This window comes from Drosophila arizonae, chromosome 2, assembly GCF_054131065.1.
Source record: "Drosophila arizonae isolate 15081-1271.41 chromosome 2, UAZ_ARI_1.0, whole genome shotgun sequence".
Taxonomy (NCBI): domain Eukaryota; kingdom Metazoa; phylum Arthropoda; class Insecta; order Diptera; family Drosophilidae; genus Drosophila; species Drosophila arizonae.
The window spans coordinates 18,712,439-18,728,829 of NC_142922.1; the positions used below are offsets into that span (position 1 = coordinate 18,712,439).

A 16,391-nucleotide genomic window follows, 5' to 3' on the forward strand; every position below is an offset into this window, starting at 1 on the left:
GTTGACACCGCATGCAGCAAGTGGCATAGCCAGCTCTATGAAATGCTTGGCATTGTTTTCAGTTCGACCGAAGTCGACTGCGTCAGGGCCTGGCGTCCAAATGGGGTTTCGATTTTCTCTGACCAATTCATGAGCTCGTAAATTATGAAATTCTGTTTTAGCTTCATCTTTGACTCATATTTATTGCCAAGGATTGTGTTTCCTTTCGGTTCGCCAGCATTTCCTGCGAAAGTTGTAAAATTTCAGCATTGCCATCGGGCTCCAGCAAGCGCCAGCCTTCCCGTCTGCAACTTGGTAAACACAATTCGTAAGCCATTAAAACGTATAAATATCCGTTGGCGCATAAAAATTTCAGTTGACGCCTTCGCTTCGCTTTGCTTCACTCTCTCCTCTCTCTCTCTCTCTCTCTCTCACTCTCTCTGACTCTGTTTGTGCTGTAAGTATCCTGCGGTTATAAGCGTAGGTATATGAATATTTGTCCGAATAAATTTCAACTTTAAAACGTTCAATTTTTGGTAGTAATAAAGTCGTTTCAATTAGCTTTTGACTTGCAGCCGCATCGTTTATTGCCAAGCCAAAAGTAAATCAGAAAACATTTTGTTTTAACTTGGCCCTCAAACTTAGCGCCAGCCTTCAGGGCAAACACATGTATCTCATACTCTTTACTAAGAGCCTTAAAATTAAGTCATCAAATATGTAACACAGATTAGAGGTAGGTAGAGAGAGAGAGAGAGAGACATAGAGAGAGAGATAGAGAGAGAGAGAGAGACAGAGAGAGAGAGAGAGAGATAGAGAAAGAGAGAGAGAGAAAGGGAGAGAGAGAGTTATTTAACTCTAGCTAACTTTTGCCCTATAGCAACTCTCGTATTTACATACAGTTAGGGTATATCTTATTCGGCATATCTTTTTGCTTGTCTACTCTTCATGTTACTAAAAGTTAATTAGTTTGGCGTTTAAGAGCTGCATAAGAGGCAGCTCCAACTCAAACATTTAACCCACATAAAGCTATTAGCTAATATTGAACTGAAGATTGAGGTGATTAATGCATCATCTAACGGTAAACTTATGCATTTTTTGATATATGAGCCGATTATATTTTTGACATTTATGCGCCTTCCCCCTTTTGTTTGTATTTTTATGAACAGATTATTGAGATATGTCAACGTTTGGGGTATTCTCACGAACTGACTGCGTTTCCGATCAGATCATTTCTTGTTCGTCGATCGTTTCTGATAACACTTTAATGAAAAAAAAAAAAAAACATATATGCCTATACACATATATATATATATATATATATATATATATATATACAAGAGGAGTTCAATGTCAATGCTCAATCAGTTAAAGCACATTTTGTGTCAAGTGATTTGGGCAGCAGTTGATGCATGTGCCTCGACATTGTTGATGAGGTGTTCAGTGGAGTTGCATTTGATTGTGTGTGTGTATGTGTGTGTGTGTATATAGGCATATCTGTGTGTGTGCGTGTGTATGCTTGTGGGGGGAATTACGCGGACACCACCTGTCGGGCGAGTTCGCTCGAACTCATTGAGTTGTAATTAAATGAGGACCACACGCGGGACTTACACAAGGCGTTGCCCTGTCACACACATGCAGACACATACACACTCGAAAATCTTAACGGCATATGCAATGTAGTGGCAGGACCAGGAACAGCGCATAACGAGTTGAGTAGAGTATATGAGAGAGAGAGAGAGTCTGCTCTACTTGCACATATCCTATAAACAGTCACAAAGAATTAACAGCTTCAGAATTAAGAAAAAAAGAGAGAGAAGGAGAGAGAGAGAGAGAGAGACAGAGTTGTTGAAATAGCCCAGAATCGGTATATATACTGTAGGAAGGCTAATATTATATAATATATTGACATGCATAGCTTAAAACTTTATGCAGGTTTTACAATTTTTGTATTTTCCTTGACAAATTTTTAGTTTATATACATTTATTGCAAAAAAAAAAAAAAAAATAAATAAATAAATAAAAAGCTACAAATCTACAATCTAATTTGAAGGGTCTTCGAAATAGGTAAAAAGTAAATTTATATAAACATCTGATTTAATTTATTACTATTATAATTCTTTTCTTTGTTTATTTATTATAATTACTAATTTGATTATTTTATCTTACTATTATTATTTATGAACTTCAATTTAATAGAAATATTTTTAGAACAGAACTAATCAAAAGCAAAGCTTATGCTTATAAATATTAAAATAAAAAAAGTAAAAATTTAAAACAAACAACAAATGAGTTGTGATTCATTTTCAATTAAACAAACCAAAAATTGTATTCAGTTGATTTCATAAATATCCACAATTTTATGCTACCCATTCCAACTATATTTTCATAGCAAAGTAGGGTATCGAAAGGGTGCCAACTGTCGCATCACCTAAGGACAACAAATGTTTGGTTGCTGTTGGGGGCGCTGGCAACCACAACGGCGACGGCGACGACGACGGCAACCGCATCGGCAGCGGCAGCGGCAGCAGCCGGTTTTTCCTTTTGGCCTGTTCAACAAGTTGCCCCGCGTTGGCATCTAACATGTTGTTGCACCTTGATTTATGTTGCAAGGCAAGAAGGCCCGGGCTGGTCAACAATGCTTGGATGCCGCTCCAATTACATCACTCAAAAAAAGAGCGAGAGACATAGTCATAAGGAGATAGACAGAGAGGGCGAGAGCGAGACGGAGAGAGAATAGTAACTACAGTTAGGAACGTCGCTTGGCTGTCACATTAGGCCACACTAATCAGACGCAAAGCCAAGTTTATCGCACAACAAGATCTCCAAAGGATTATAGTCTAGACTCCAGACTCTAAGCAGACTCCGCATAGCCATTCGTGCTGCTTGTTTTAACGGGTTCAGCTGCGGCCGGTTTGCAGCTCTTTAAGATAGCATCCCAAGTGGTAGATAGTGGTAGAAGAGGAAGACAGAACTCGGAGAAGTTCTCCTCAATGCTCAATGCATCTCTTTTGTCTCGTCTATCGTCTCTCACGTTTGATTAAGTTTTGATAGCGCCGTAATCTGAGCTCCACAAATGCTCCATTGGCCACCAGAGCTGCCGGCGCTGAGTATATGCTTGTATTTTTTTATTTTATATTTTTCTTCTAATTTTATTAATTGTTATTGCTGGCAAGTTCCATAAATTGTTGTCTATCGCGCGATAGCCGTTCCACTGATTTGGTTAATAGCCGCGATATTGATATCGATTTCGTTGCAGCTACAATAAAAATTGCTCACATTAAAGCTTCAAGACTCTTTCTCTCGGATGCCCCAAGCAATACCAGACAGGTGTCTGTCGTACCATGGGAAACGGTAACAAGACAAGGAGCTACCATAGATAAGATGAAAGTTGGAGCTTAGGCATTTGTTTGTAGAAGAGAAATTTAAGAACTTTACCTTTATGAATACTTTACATATTTGAAATATTTTGAAAAAAAGTGATTAACCAAATGAACTGCGAGAAATATATTTACTTGGCAGAACTATAAATATTTGAAAAATTCCTTAAATATGCGAGCAGCAGACAAATTTATGTACCACAAAATAGTTTATATAAAAAAAAAGATATAGCTTTGCCAATTTTTACACTATGAATAGAATATATCAAAAATTAGTTAAAAATGTATAAATCATTTAAATGTTCTAAATAAAAAATAAAAAATACAACATTTGAATTTGAATTGAATTTAATTAAATAGAGCCTAAGCTTATGTATATTTTTTATATTTTTATATTCATTTCAATTAAATTAATGATTTTTAAATACTCTCTTTACTCTATACAGTAAATCCCTTCATCGTTTTCTTGTCCAAATTCGAGGTTCAAGGTTCCCATTTCGTATGAAGGTGCCCTTCACTTGCTGCCCATAAATTGCTCACCACTGGCCAGACTCTGCGATCCCATTAAGAATCAAGCGCTTAATTTATTAAATTGCCATCGATGGCTGCCAAATTAAAATGTCAGCCAGCAACAAGTTGGGGAAAAAAATAACAGACTGAAAAAGAAACGAATAAATACTCTCTGAAAAAAGTGTCATAAAGTTGTGTGACAGATTTCTTTGATTCATAACGCTCATAAATTAGGGGCTGGCACATTTTGGGCGTGCCATCGAAACTGGTGAAATTGTTAGCCCAAAGCCAATGAAATCAATGCCAATGCGGCATGCATAAATATTTTGGCAAATTAAATGAGATTCATTTAGCTGTCGTCGTCGTGTGGGAAGCACCCTCAATGGGTTGGAATGCAGCATTCGGTTTGCATGTGTCGAACGCATAAGTTTCCATGATGATGACATTCATTGCGGCTGAGAGGAGCTGGCGACAGGCGCCAGTTGCCCCATCAAATGAATCACCTCGCAGGCTGCTTACCGAAATGGGTCAAGCATCGTCCACTGTCCAGCTAGTCAAAGGCTATGGCACCTGTTGGCGAACATAGAAATATAGATTTAATGCTATCGTAAATAGCAATGGAGGAGCCCGACCAATCGAGCCTCGCCGACTGGCCAAACCACTTTCGGGCGGCAATTCCATCGATCAATTGCCAACTTTTTTTCAGCTTGGCTACTCGATTCTTGATTTTAGCCAAACAGACTATTTTATGCTTAGTTTATGGACTGACAAACGCCCATGGGCGTGAAAAGTCCACTAAACTAGAATTAGTCTGGCTAAAAACCCGTTGCAGCTGCAGTCATTCCACAACACTTCAAGTACAATGAAATTATGTTATTTATTCTTTGATACGACTGCGTCGTGTCCAGTTTGGAATATGTCCTTCAGTTGTTCATCGTTATTTACAATATAATCGACGAGAGCATAATTCAGACGCGTGTTTATATCCCTCAAATTTATCATCTCCATAGCAGCCGATTGGTACGCATATCTAAGATTTGGATTCACAGGAATAAGTGCTTGTTCCAGTTTTTCGGTTATCTTTGATAGGGGAGAAAATATGTGTTGTAAATATTATAATGGAATCATACTAAAATAATGGAAAATTTTATAATAACTATTCTTATAGATCAGAATCTTATAAAATATACACTCATAGTAATTCTATTGTCTTTGCTAAATGTCTAGTCTATTACTAATTGTAGAATGAACTGAATAAATCTGATCAAACTGCTCATGCTGAATTATACCTATCGATCACTTAAAATTGATCGATAAATGTTGATATTTTCCTTTGTATCCATTTTATATTAAATTATATAATATTATATTACTTTATATTATACATTATAATATTATATTAAATTATATTATTTAATATTATACTATATTATATTAATATGTTTAAACTCGAAAACTATCGACAGTAAAAATATTGTAAAACTAATAATACTTCAACTCTACACAGAGTAGGCTGCAGGTAAAGATAAAATTTTTTAATTCCTACCGATAGAAATCCAAAGACCAAATCTTGCAACCAATTCCGCTTTTTTATGGCCGTAGTTAGTTGAGCTTTCGCCGTTTGAGTTATTGCGTCCACGAATTGAGGTCCTCCACAAAACTTCAGAAAGCATCTGTTCCACAATATGGAGACGACTCGGCACAGGTTCTGCTGCAGAGACTGCTGCTCCAGTCGAAGGCGACAAATACTATACAGCGGATTGCTGACCGTTGAGTTGGGCTCAATGGAGTGGAGGCGCATCCACATATGGTAGAGGGGCACAACTAAGGTAGAGTCCTCAGTGCTATTCGGGCCGTACGGCAAGTCCGACTTGAGTTGCAATTGCTCCAAGTGCACGAGCCGGGCCTCCTCGCCGCCTGGATAGCGTGCCCCCCGTCGGCCCACACTTTGCCAGCAATGGCGACGGCTCTGTAGAATGGCGGAGACTGAGCTGTGGATTGGTAGCTGGCTAAACGTATATAGATGCCATAAGACGGAGTAGCACTTACTGCCATTCCCTAATATAGAGCTGTCGCAACTGCTGGCCAAGTAGCTCATGGCTCAGCAACATTTCAATGTAAAATTTTGAGATAGATATAAAAGCTAACCTAAAACTTGTCACTTGCTATATAAAATGTTGTCTGACAAATATCGAAAGTGCTATACGCTGCATTTGAGTTTTCCGAGAGATGTTGTTTCCGTTGTCAACAGGCAAAACAATTTGATTTATGGATCGGGGCATGTGATTTGTGCACCTTGAGTTTGCTTCAATAAATATTATTCTTTCATTACGGTTGCACTTTAATTAACATTGCAATCTGAATCAAAATATTTACAAATCAATTATTATTATGATTAGCAACTGTTGCAATCACTTCCAGCATAATCGATCACCCAGCCAGGGGCCACTCCAGCCGGCGACCAACTGGCGACCAACTGCGTCGACAGATCCGAGACGCGAGTCCGGAGATATTTGCATATTTATACCACAAATGCCGTCGATGCACTCGCCTTGAGCTGGTCTCTAGGAAATATATACTTGACTTTGATTTTCGAAACTTTTTCGTATAGCTAGAAAAACTGAATTTTTGTTTGGATAGCGTTCAAGAATTTGTTTTTTAAATGTGCCGGAAATTCAATGAATCTATGTCAACTTGAAAAACGCTAGAGCTTGACGTAGTTCTGTGGAAAAATTATTCGAATATACATAATCACAGAACTGCTAGCTGTTAGTATTTTATAGAGATATATAAAGGTGTATACTATATATAAAAATAATAATAATAATAATAATTGTAAACACTTTAATTTAGACGTTTTTATATGATTAACAGACGAATCACCTAAATTATAAATTTTTTTTTTAATTTATAAGGCAGTTAAAAAACAAGCTTTGAATACCCGAGCAAGCTCATCAAAACACAGACAACCGATACAAGGTAAATGTTAAAGGTTCAAATTAATAAGATATTTTAAATATATAATTTTAAGAATGATATGATTATAGCCCAACCAAGTCAGATGAAACATGTTTTATCAAAATGAAATGGAATAATATAAATTTAATAAAAAATATAAATGTAAAAAAAAGAATTATTATATAAATTTATAATAATAATAATAATAATAATAATAATAATAATAATAATAATAATAAAATTAATAATAATAATAATATCATTCAATTAATTCCTCCAGCTGAGTTTTTCGCCGCATGTGAATTACAATCAACGGGTTAAGAATTTGTTTTGCATTGCAAACAGTTATTTATCTTCAGAGTTGTTCATATTAATCAGTCAGTCAGTTGGCTCAAATAAACAAAAGGCAGCATTCGATATTACATTAGCCGTACAAGCTGTAATTGATTCGATTTGATTGGAGGTCCGTCCGTCTGCGGGCTAAATGTTGGCTGTCCGTGTCGCCATGCGCTGATAGACGACGTTTACAATTCTATTGACATCAATTATCTATTGCCTATAAACTGGCCGATGCTGTAAAGCTAATGTACGCTAATGCATTGTTGCGAAATTGTTTAGCTCAATCAGTTAATTGCTGGCAATGCGCATTAGATTGAACTGGCGACAAAGAGCGTGATTGTTCTTTTCGTTCTTTGTCAAAGCAAAACGAAAATTTGTGGGGCAATGGACAAATGCAAGAGTGGAAGTTGCCCTATAATATTGGATGGCTGATATAGTCACATATAGATATAAATATAAACTACATATATTTCATTAATACTGAGAATATAAGCTTCATATATTCGATTAACATTGAGAATAATATAAATATACGACGATCCCACGTTGAGAACCTAATAATCTGTGCTCCAATATTTATATGCATGTGTTGAGAGACTGCTCCGTCTGATAACTACGCCCAGTCTTTTGCATTAATATACATGCATATCAGCAGCTACTTTATGGTAGACATAACGACTATCATATCGTGACAATGTACATGACAATATATTTTGTAATTTAATCTGGGCCAATCGAAACGATGCCGAGATTGCAATCGAGGCAACTGGACGACAGCAGATCGACAGCTTACAAGCAGGAAATACGCGCAGCCTTGAGCCAGCGTTTAAAAACGCGCAGGAAACGCGTGCGTCCGCTACACAACAGCAACAACAACGACAACAACAACAACAAGGTGTAAAATGGGCAGTCACGTTTGTCAGGATCAGCCGGCGATGCGTTTAATAATGTGTCAGCTCAGCGTATCGGAGCAGCTGCGCGACAACAGCAGCAGCTCATTTAGATGCGGGAACACCTCAGGAATGGCAGCAGAAGCAACAGCAGGATCCCGGTCAGGATCGTCTTGGTGTCGTGGCACTTGATAGCTGGGTACGCTTTAATTAAACCAACATCTCAGGCTAAGCAATTACACGGAAAAAGGGTCAAAGGTCGGCGGCTGTTGAGGCGAGCACATTAAGCCGAAACACTCAACAAGCGCTAGAGCCTTAATTAAGTCATTAGCTCTAAAATGTCCTGCTGCTCGACGCCTTAATTAATCATTTTAATTGTTCGAGTGTGCCAGGGCAGGGCCAGGGCAGGGCAGGGCAAAGTCAAGGACAAAGCATTTGGAAAGAATTGTGCCCAAAAACTGCGGGGGAGCGTATTTTGTCTTTAGTTATTTATAGGTCAATGCTGGGGCTGGTTTAGCTTCAGGTTCTGGGTCTGGGTCTGGCTTCGGGTCTTGACATTTGGCATGCGCTGCCATCCACTAAAATGTTGGGCACAAATGTTACAAATGTGGTTTCTGGTTGTCAGCCGACCCAAGAATGGGGTTGCGCACTGCACTTAGCGTGGCCACAGAATGGAATGCGTTTAAGGAACTATGCTCATAGAGTGGAACAGAACTTATAATTTCCTTTGGCAGAGTTGCTAGTTGAGCGAGTTACTTAGACGAAGAATTTATAGTGTAAAATGTATTTTGAAAATACTACGTAAATTCTCGTGCAATTAAAGTTCAGAAGTAAATTTCCTTGGTATTTTGAATAATGCAATTTGTGTTTACTAAACGTAAGGTGGAAACATTAAAGACATTAATATGCGTAAAATGGTCGTCGGTAAAGAGTTTCAAGAAGGATCAGGGAGCAGGTACATGAGAAAAAAGGGAGTGCCGAGAGAGAAGAAGCGAAAGACAAATAAAGAGAGAGAGAGTGTGAGAGAGAGAGAGAGTGTGGGAGAGAGAGAGAGTGAGAGAGAGAGAGAGTGTGAGAGAGAGAGTGTGAGAGAGAGAGAGAGAGTGAGAGAGAGAAAGTGTGAGAGAGAGAGAGAGAGAAAGGAACGGCGAGAGAAAGATAGATTTAGAGAGAGATAGAGAGATATAAAGTTAGAAAGATAGATAGATAAATAGAGAGAGACAGAGAGAGAAATGAATAGATAGAGAGGGAGACAGACAGAGAGAGAAAGACCGACAGTTTTAGTGAGGTCGAGAGAGAGAGAGAGAGAGAGAGAGAGAGAGAGAGAGAGAGAGAGAGAGAGAGAGAGAGAGTTTAGTGTTACTCAAAATGAATATTACTATATTATTACTATATATTACATTACTATATATTACATTACTATTAATTATTAATTATTTATAGTATTAATATGAATAATATAAGTATTAATAGGAACTCGTCATTGGTCAAACTCCATGTTCATTCATATTTTTTTTACTTAACAATCCCCATCAATAAATTCCCATATTGGCAAGGAATAAACAGATTTATTTACTATGACGCCTCTTATCTCTAGATCTATGCATAACTCTTATCGGAAATAATGACGTAGATAGACTTGGAGACACCCCAAAAACATTGTTAGCCAGGTAAGTTCAACGTGCAAAGCGTTTATTGGCTGCTCGTTTCCCGTTGTGGAGCATGTGATTTTTATAGGCTCCCTCAAGCTCAAAGATAAGATATTCAACAGTTTGATTCGGTTTTGGCTACTCACACATGTTTGATGCATTTCCTACTTGGATCAATGCTACTCCTGGCGGATGCATTTGGTTGCTCAGCTAGACTAAAGAAAATCAAATGATCATGATGATGATGATGAATATATAACTATTCATTTCAACAAACGTCACAAATTGGGCAGAGGAAGCACTAACACCTTGAATATCTCTATGGCTTATCACATTTGGCTTATAAAATTTGGTAAGCTTTTCTGAATCCGACGCTTTGTGCGTCATTTGTTGTTTTTTTTTCCAGTTGCTCTTTGGGCAATGTTAATTGGTGTTTGTGCACTTGTGAAATTGGCAACAAAGGAAAAAAAGTGAAACAGCAACAAATAAGTGTCTACGCGCCAAAATGCACAAACGCCAGCCCCAAGCGTTATAATCATAAAAGCGCGCGAATCGCTAATGGAAATTAGGAAATGCAGTAAATTGTGAGAACTGAGCAAAAACCTGCATAGGTGTATTCAGTCATAATTTAATACTATATGCAAAAAAAAAAAAAAAATAAAAATAAAAATAAATAAATAAATAAAATAAAATAAAATAAAATAATAATAATAATCAAAATAAATAAATAAAAATAAATAAATAAAACTAAATTAGTTTTTGTAATATGTTGTAAATTAAACATATACTCTCAATGTTCCAGATGCAGAAAATATGATTTATATTTAATCAAATCTGACAAACATAAGATATTCATTTTAATACCCTGATAAGAATTGAGCACCATTTTATACGCACAAATATATATTTTTTTAAAATTATTTAACAAAAAGATCTTTATCAGCAACCGCTTGACAACTATATTTAGTATTAATCAACTTTTTTAATTCTTAAAAAAAAAAGCGAATTGTAAATTCAAAGAATTCAGCTTAGTTCTTTTCAAGGAAGTGCCGTAATATATAAGAATTTACTGCAGTTCTTATAGACTGTTTACCTGGCAAAGGGTAACCACTCCTGATACCAGTATATGATATGATTACAGATATATGTAAATACGATATTTCGTGGAGTAAGTTAGATATTGCACTATTCTAACGCCCTGTGGCACCCATCATCCATTGAAAAGACTCACGACTGCCCGACCCGAGCGCATACGAAGCCACGCGACGGAGACTGAGGCCAGCCGAGCAAGCCGAGTGGTATGTTTGAATGAAATTTTCGCTTTAGTCACTCGCTGGCATTCGATTTGACAACACATGCTGAGCGGAGGGTCCGCTGATTGCGCCGTCGGCAGCATTTTCATTTTTTCGAAATCGAACAGTTTTTCTTTTGGACGTTTGTCGTAGCATCGGATCGCGTCGCGTCGATCGTGTTTTTTGAAATCGTTTCTCCGGTTTGAATTCAAATAGTTTTCACCCAATTCCCCCAAACGAAACCTCGTGAAAACTAAAGTAAAAGGAAATACCGAAATCAAATGAATAAATAGGAATTGTGCAAAATAACAGCTAAATATTATCTAAAGAGCATTTTGACAGCAATTCTAGCCGGTCACTGCTTAATAGTTTTGAAATTTAAAATTTTTGACGTCGCCGCTCACGCAATTTTCACACATTTTCCCAATTTAAAAAAAAAAAAAAATTGTAAAATTGTCTCTCAATATAAAATAATAATAAAAAAAAAAATTAGCGTCAATGTGCACAAAAATATTACAAATAAATCAAATTGATGAAAAATCAAAGTCGAGTGCAGTTTTTCGAAGAGTGCAAACCAGAAAATGTTGAATTGTTGCTGCAAGAAAATTGAGCAAATTTTTTAAAGTGTGCCAAAGTGCAGTCAAGTAAAAAATAGAGATTAAAAAACACAACATAAAACGTCTACAGAAAAATCCGTAAAACCAAAAACAACTCAAATCGTAAAAGGTGCGTAAATTTTAGTTCACCACAAAAAAAAAAAAAAAAAAAAAAATGTTATTACATAAGTTAGACTTTGATGTACAAAACTTTGCTAAAAAATTGCAAAATATATTTGACGCTGCTTAAAATAACCCAAAGAGAAAATGTTTGTTGCATTTTCGATGATGGCTTACGCTTAAATAATATTCTAAGACTTTAATTTGTTTAAATAGACTTTTAAAATGACCGGGATTAAATCATGCACTTTGGGTATATTCATAAATTAATATATATAAATTAGCCAACGATGCCGTTAAAATGTTGGCATTCGAAACAAATTGAAATACTTTGAACTTGGCAGACAGCCGAACGATAAAATCATTTCGAAATTTAAATAAAATAGAAAAAGGAAAAAATTATTGAAATGCCCAAAAAATGGTAAAAAGTTAGTTGAGTTTTAAATTCATATTCCGTTATTTAGCCAACAACAGCAAAAAGTCAATGGCTTTTTTTTTATTATTATTAATTTTTTTTTGTCTATTACTGATAACAAAAAAAAAAAAAAAACTCCCGCTTCGTTTGAACAAATAATAATAATATGAAATAAAATGATGAATAAAAAATTCTCAAAGGCAGATATTCCATTAGCTAGCTGCTAATTGCAGCTCGATTTGATTTCGTATATTTTGGTTAGATTTCACAGCAAAACAACAGGAAAACGGAGAAATTCCAGCAGAATAAGATTAATAGAAGTCGCGCGCTCAGTTAGTTGGTCTAATTAACCTAATCCCATTACTAATTGCACTTTGTTTGCAATTGTATTTCGACCTCGCCAAAGCCTAATCAACAGCTATTCCCTGTAGTTTTCCGCCAGATAAAGCTAAAGCAAAAGAAAAAAAATATTATAATAATGATGATTATATCTTCATTTTTTTTTTCTCTCTTAAAGCTATCTTCCGACAAGGTAGTCGAAAGCGAAATTTATATTAAATAGAATTCTATGTGCGTTGCGCAGTTCTCACTCACTTATTTATAGCAATTGTTTTTTTTTTTAGCATTTCTTTATTTTATTTATTTTTTTTTTTGCAAAATCTTCACATCAGCCCACTATGTTTGTATCTGTATCTGTGTGTGCCGGCATGCGTATCTCATAATACGCACGTTCTAATCTCTCAATTACCGTGCAAAACCTTTCGCGGTGTCCTATAAAAAAGAAAGAAATCAAGAACAAGAAAAAGAAATGCCGGCTGCAGTTATCTAATAGCTCTGCTAGTTATCTAAGCTCAACTGCTGCTGCTGCTGCTACTTTTGTATCCGTATCTGTATCTGTATCCGCATCTGTATCCGTATCTGTATCTTTATCTGTATCTGTGTGTGTTTTGTGCGGCCGCATGCGAATTTGCGTTATTTGTTACGTCAAGCTTTGGGTTCAACAACTGCTAATCACATGATATTTGGACTACACAGGCCGCGAGCATTCGCAGCGTGTATCGATAACGACAAGTAAGACTATCGGCATTGATTTTATGAAATAAAATAAAATCAATAGAACTAGAAATAGATCAATTATTGTTTTAAATTTAGCTTGGCAGCTTCTTAAAATAGTCCGATCTATTAAAATTTCACCATCGATCGACGATAACGTCGCAAACGAAATCAAGTATATTTTCGTTTTGTGTTTTCTGTGGAAAGTATTTTCTTTAGCCTTTACCTGATAAGTTACGCAATGGCTGATTACATGCTTCATGCCACATTTTAGTTTAATCGAAAAAAAAGTACATTCCAGGCATTACGTCAACGCCTATGGGGCTACAGGCCAAAAGGGCAAACAATAAAACAAAAACTGTTCAGAATCGCCATATCAAATATTAAACAAATTGTATTGAAATGGAATTTCAATACTAATACTCGCCGGCCATTAAATAATTCGAATTCCATTGAGTTTGTCATTAAGAGACTCGTTCATTAGGCTCTATAGAGAGAGAGTAGCATGTGGTGCTTCTATTTAGTTTTTTGAGTTGCTGCCGTAAAATACAAAACACAAAACTCAATTATCAGTCACGCATATTTATTGGACTGTTTGAATAACCATTTAATGGAATTGAATTTGTAGCGCGATTAAGAAACAAACAAACAAACAAACTCATCTGCACTTTGACACATTTTGTTGCTGCTCTATGCTTGATCGATTGCCCTGGAATACTATGCAAAAAAAAAAAAAAGAACAATAACAACATGAAATATAACCATCATATACCATCAGCGAAATGCTTGGGGGTAGCGGGGTAGGGGGTTCACGGTGTAGGCGGAGGTTAGATAATGCTTATCGCACGACAAGTTTTATGGCCATGCGTAAATACTGTAAAGTACTTAGCTGAAAGTGGCGCAAAAACTATCGCCCCTTTGCCAGAAGGCAGCAGGCAGCAGCAGCATGAGGAGGAAAGGCTGCCACAGTGGGGGCAACCAGGAGGGACGTAACACAACTACAACAATAAAAACTGCACTTTTTTTTTTTTTTTTGCCTTGTATTAACGAAGCGTGAACACTAGACCACATAATGTGCGGCACACATTTGGCAACAGAAACACACACACACACACACACACACAAAATAACACACATATAGGCAGTGCAACACAACGTAGCCCCTAAAAAAGAAAATTTTAAGGAACATGACAAAAGAGAAATAGGAAAATAGGAAAATTGTCGCGCATTTTCTACACATTTGTATTTTATTTCATTTCGTTTTATTTTATCTTATTTTATTTTATTCATTTGACGCATTTTAAAAATATCCTAGACGTAATTGTTGCTCTCGCTGTTGCTGTCTCTTTTCACATTACTAATACGACGCGTTGTCTTTGAGCTTTTTTGTATTATTATTTTTTTTTTAATTTCGCGCGTAAAGTGCGTGACTTTTAATTAGACTACAATAAATGTGCGAAAATGTGTGGGAGTCGGCACATTGGCCATCTCTAGTGTTTGTTCTCTTTATTAATTACTGTCTGCTTAAGCTTTATGAAGACGTAGTAGATACATTTGATGACAGCTTCACTGCTCGTGGATAATAATTTCAAATATCCACAAATTTATTGTCGCAATCTTCAGGAATTTCGGTGGGGAAAGCGAGAGGTTAGCCAGCTGGAGTATTGCCAGATATTTACAGAAGATTATTTGATTGGAATTGATTTTCATATTTTAAAGATCTAAATATTTACTGAAGATAGATACGGCTAGATATAAAATATAAAAATTTGTGGAAAATACAAAAATAAATTATATGGATATTTGAATATATATGTAGGAATTTATTGTCGCAATCTTGAGGAATTTCCATGCTAAACATACGTAAGCCAACTAGCTGGAGTATTGCCAGATACGGAAAAATGATTAATTATTTGGAATTAATATATATATTTTTTTACTTAAATTCGAAATTCTTTTGCATAAAACAATGTTGATTTTATTGAAACTCTGATTTCACAGATAGTCAAATCTTAACTATATTTTAGATAAATTAATAGTCGTATTTCACTCACCGTTTTTCAGCATCTCCACCGTCTTTGGTATCCTAAATAATAAAGCTATAGCTCTCAAATAACTGTGCCACATCAGTAGCCACAATCACTGACAGCTCTCTAGCTTACAATATGTTTTTAAGCTGAGCATAAGAAATTTGCTTGCAGTGCGTGCTCTCCATAAAGATGTTAGAGCTGTTCACTCACAGTACTCGAAAAAAAGCATCTTACAGATACACTTGTCAATAGCCCAGTCAATGATGTTTGCTTTGTAGTTAGCAGCGAGCGAGTGAGCGAGTGAGCGGGCGAACGCATGTGATCCGGTTGCATGTGGCTTTGCCCTCGCTTGTCTCGTGCACTAAATATTTAAAATTGTTCAATTTCTCGAGAGGATTGCGTTGCTGGCAGAGACACCGACAGCGGTAGCGTCGGCCCAATTGCTTCCGGTTCAAATGGATTACACAAAAGCGCGCTGCACTTTTTTTCTCTTTTTTTTTTTTTGTTCATCTTCATCTTTTCTATTTCAAAGACTACTGGGTTCTCATCTCTGTTTGCAGTTGGGTTCCGATGCTTTCTAAATGCGCGTGAATGCTTGCCAAGTATCAAATAGTGAGCGCTCAAGTATCTGCAGCTCTTCTCCTTCTTGTTATTGTTGTTTGTAATGGTCGTAGCAGAGTTATTGTACCTAAATAATTGCAGTGCATATCATTCGCGACAAATGTGTCGCCTGCACTGCAATGACCGCTGAGCGGCCCAAAAGCGAGCCTCGAGAGCGAGCTTTTGAGAGAAACTCTCAAAGCTTTGGGACTCAGCGGGCGAATTGCACCTATCTTCGCGTCTCACTTTCCAAGAAGAGGAAGAGAGGAGACTGGAATGGGGGACTATAAAAAGAGCCACATGGGTCAAATAGTTCTTTTCCGGCATCACGAGATCATCAAGTCAGTTTGGTTGTGCTTAAAATTTAAAGTAAAAAAAATAATTAATTTAACTAAACCAAATAATAAAAAGAATTTTTGGCAAAATAAAAACTCCCGAAGTCAATAATTAAAAAAGTGAAAGCGATCGCGTTTGATTTTTTTTGGCATTGAATTGCATTGAATTTGCAGCGCGCAGCTGCCCGTCTCAAAATATATGTAAAACATATATACATTTATTTATATTATATAGAGATCAGGTACGT

At 36.4% G+C, this 16,391-nt stretch overlaps 2 protein-coding genes across 7 annotated transcripts in view; one reads left to right on the forward strand and one right to left on the reverse strand.

Moving 5' to 3' along the window:
- Positions 1-4,724: 4,724 nt before the first annotated feature.
- LOC108614493 (uncharacterized) lies at positions 4,725-6,132 on the reverse strand. Of its 3 annotated transcripts, none has more exons than XM_089462660.1 (3): positions 5,916-6,132; positions 5,413-5,871; positions 4,725-4,946 (listed from the first exon to the last, which is right to left on the reverse strand). In XM_089462660.1, exons 1-3 carry the CDS (start codon positions 5,919-5,921, stop codon positions 4,740-4,742), a joined length of 672 nt encoding a protein of 223 aa, XP_089318786.1. In that variant the 5' UTR covers positions 5,922-6,132; the 3' UTR covers positions 4,725-4,739. The 3 variants fall into 3 exon arrangements, with proteins under 3 accessions (XP_089318786.1, XP_017864147.1, XP_017864138.1); XM_018008658.2 differs by having other exon boundaries at positions 5,413-5,852; positions 5,916-6,131; XM_018008649.2 differs by having other exon boundaries at positions 5,413-5,857; positions 5,916-6,130.
- Positions 6,133-11,004: 4,872 nt separating this feature from the next.
- Positions 11,005-16,391, forward strand: part of bnl (fibroblast growth factor branchless) — a 68,907-nt gene continuing 63,520 nt past the window's right edge. Inside the window, exon 1 of one of the 4 annotated variants that reach the window (XM_018008440.2) lies at positions 11,005-11,720. The gene's annotated coding sequence lies outside the window, so the exon portion shown is untranslated. Of the gene's footprint in view, positions 11,721-11,749; positions 16,386-16,391 lie in introns of those variants that run through there. The other 3 variants (XR_016268630.1, XR_016268631.1, XR_016268629.1) reach the window with 3 other exon arrangements.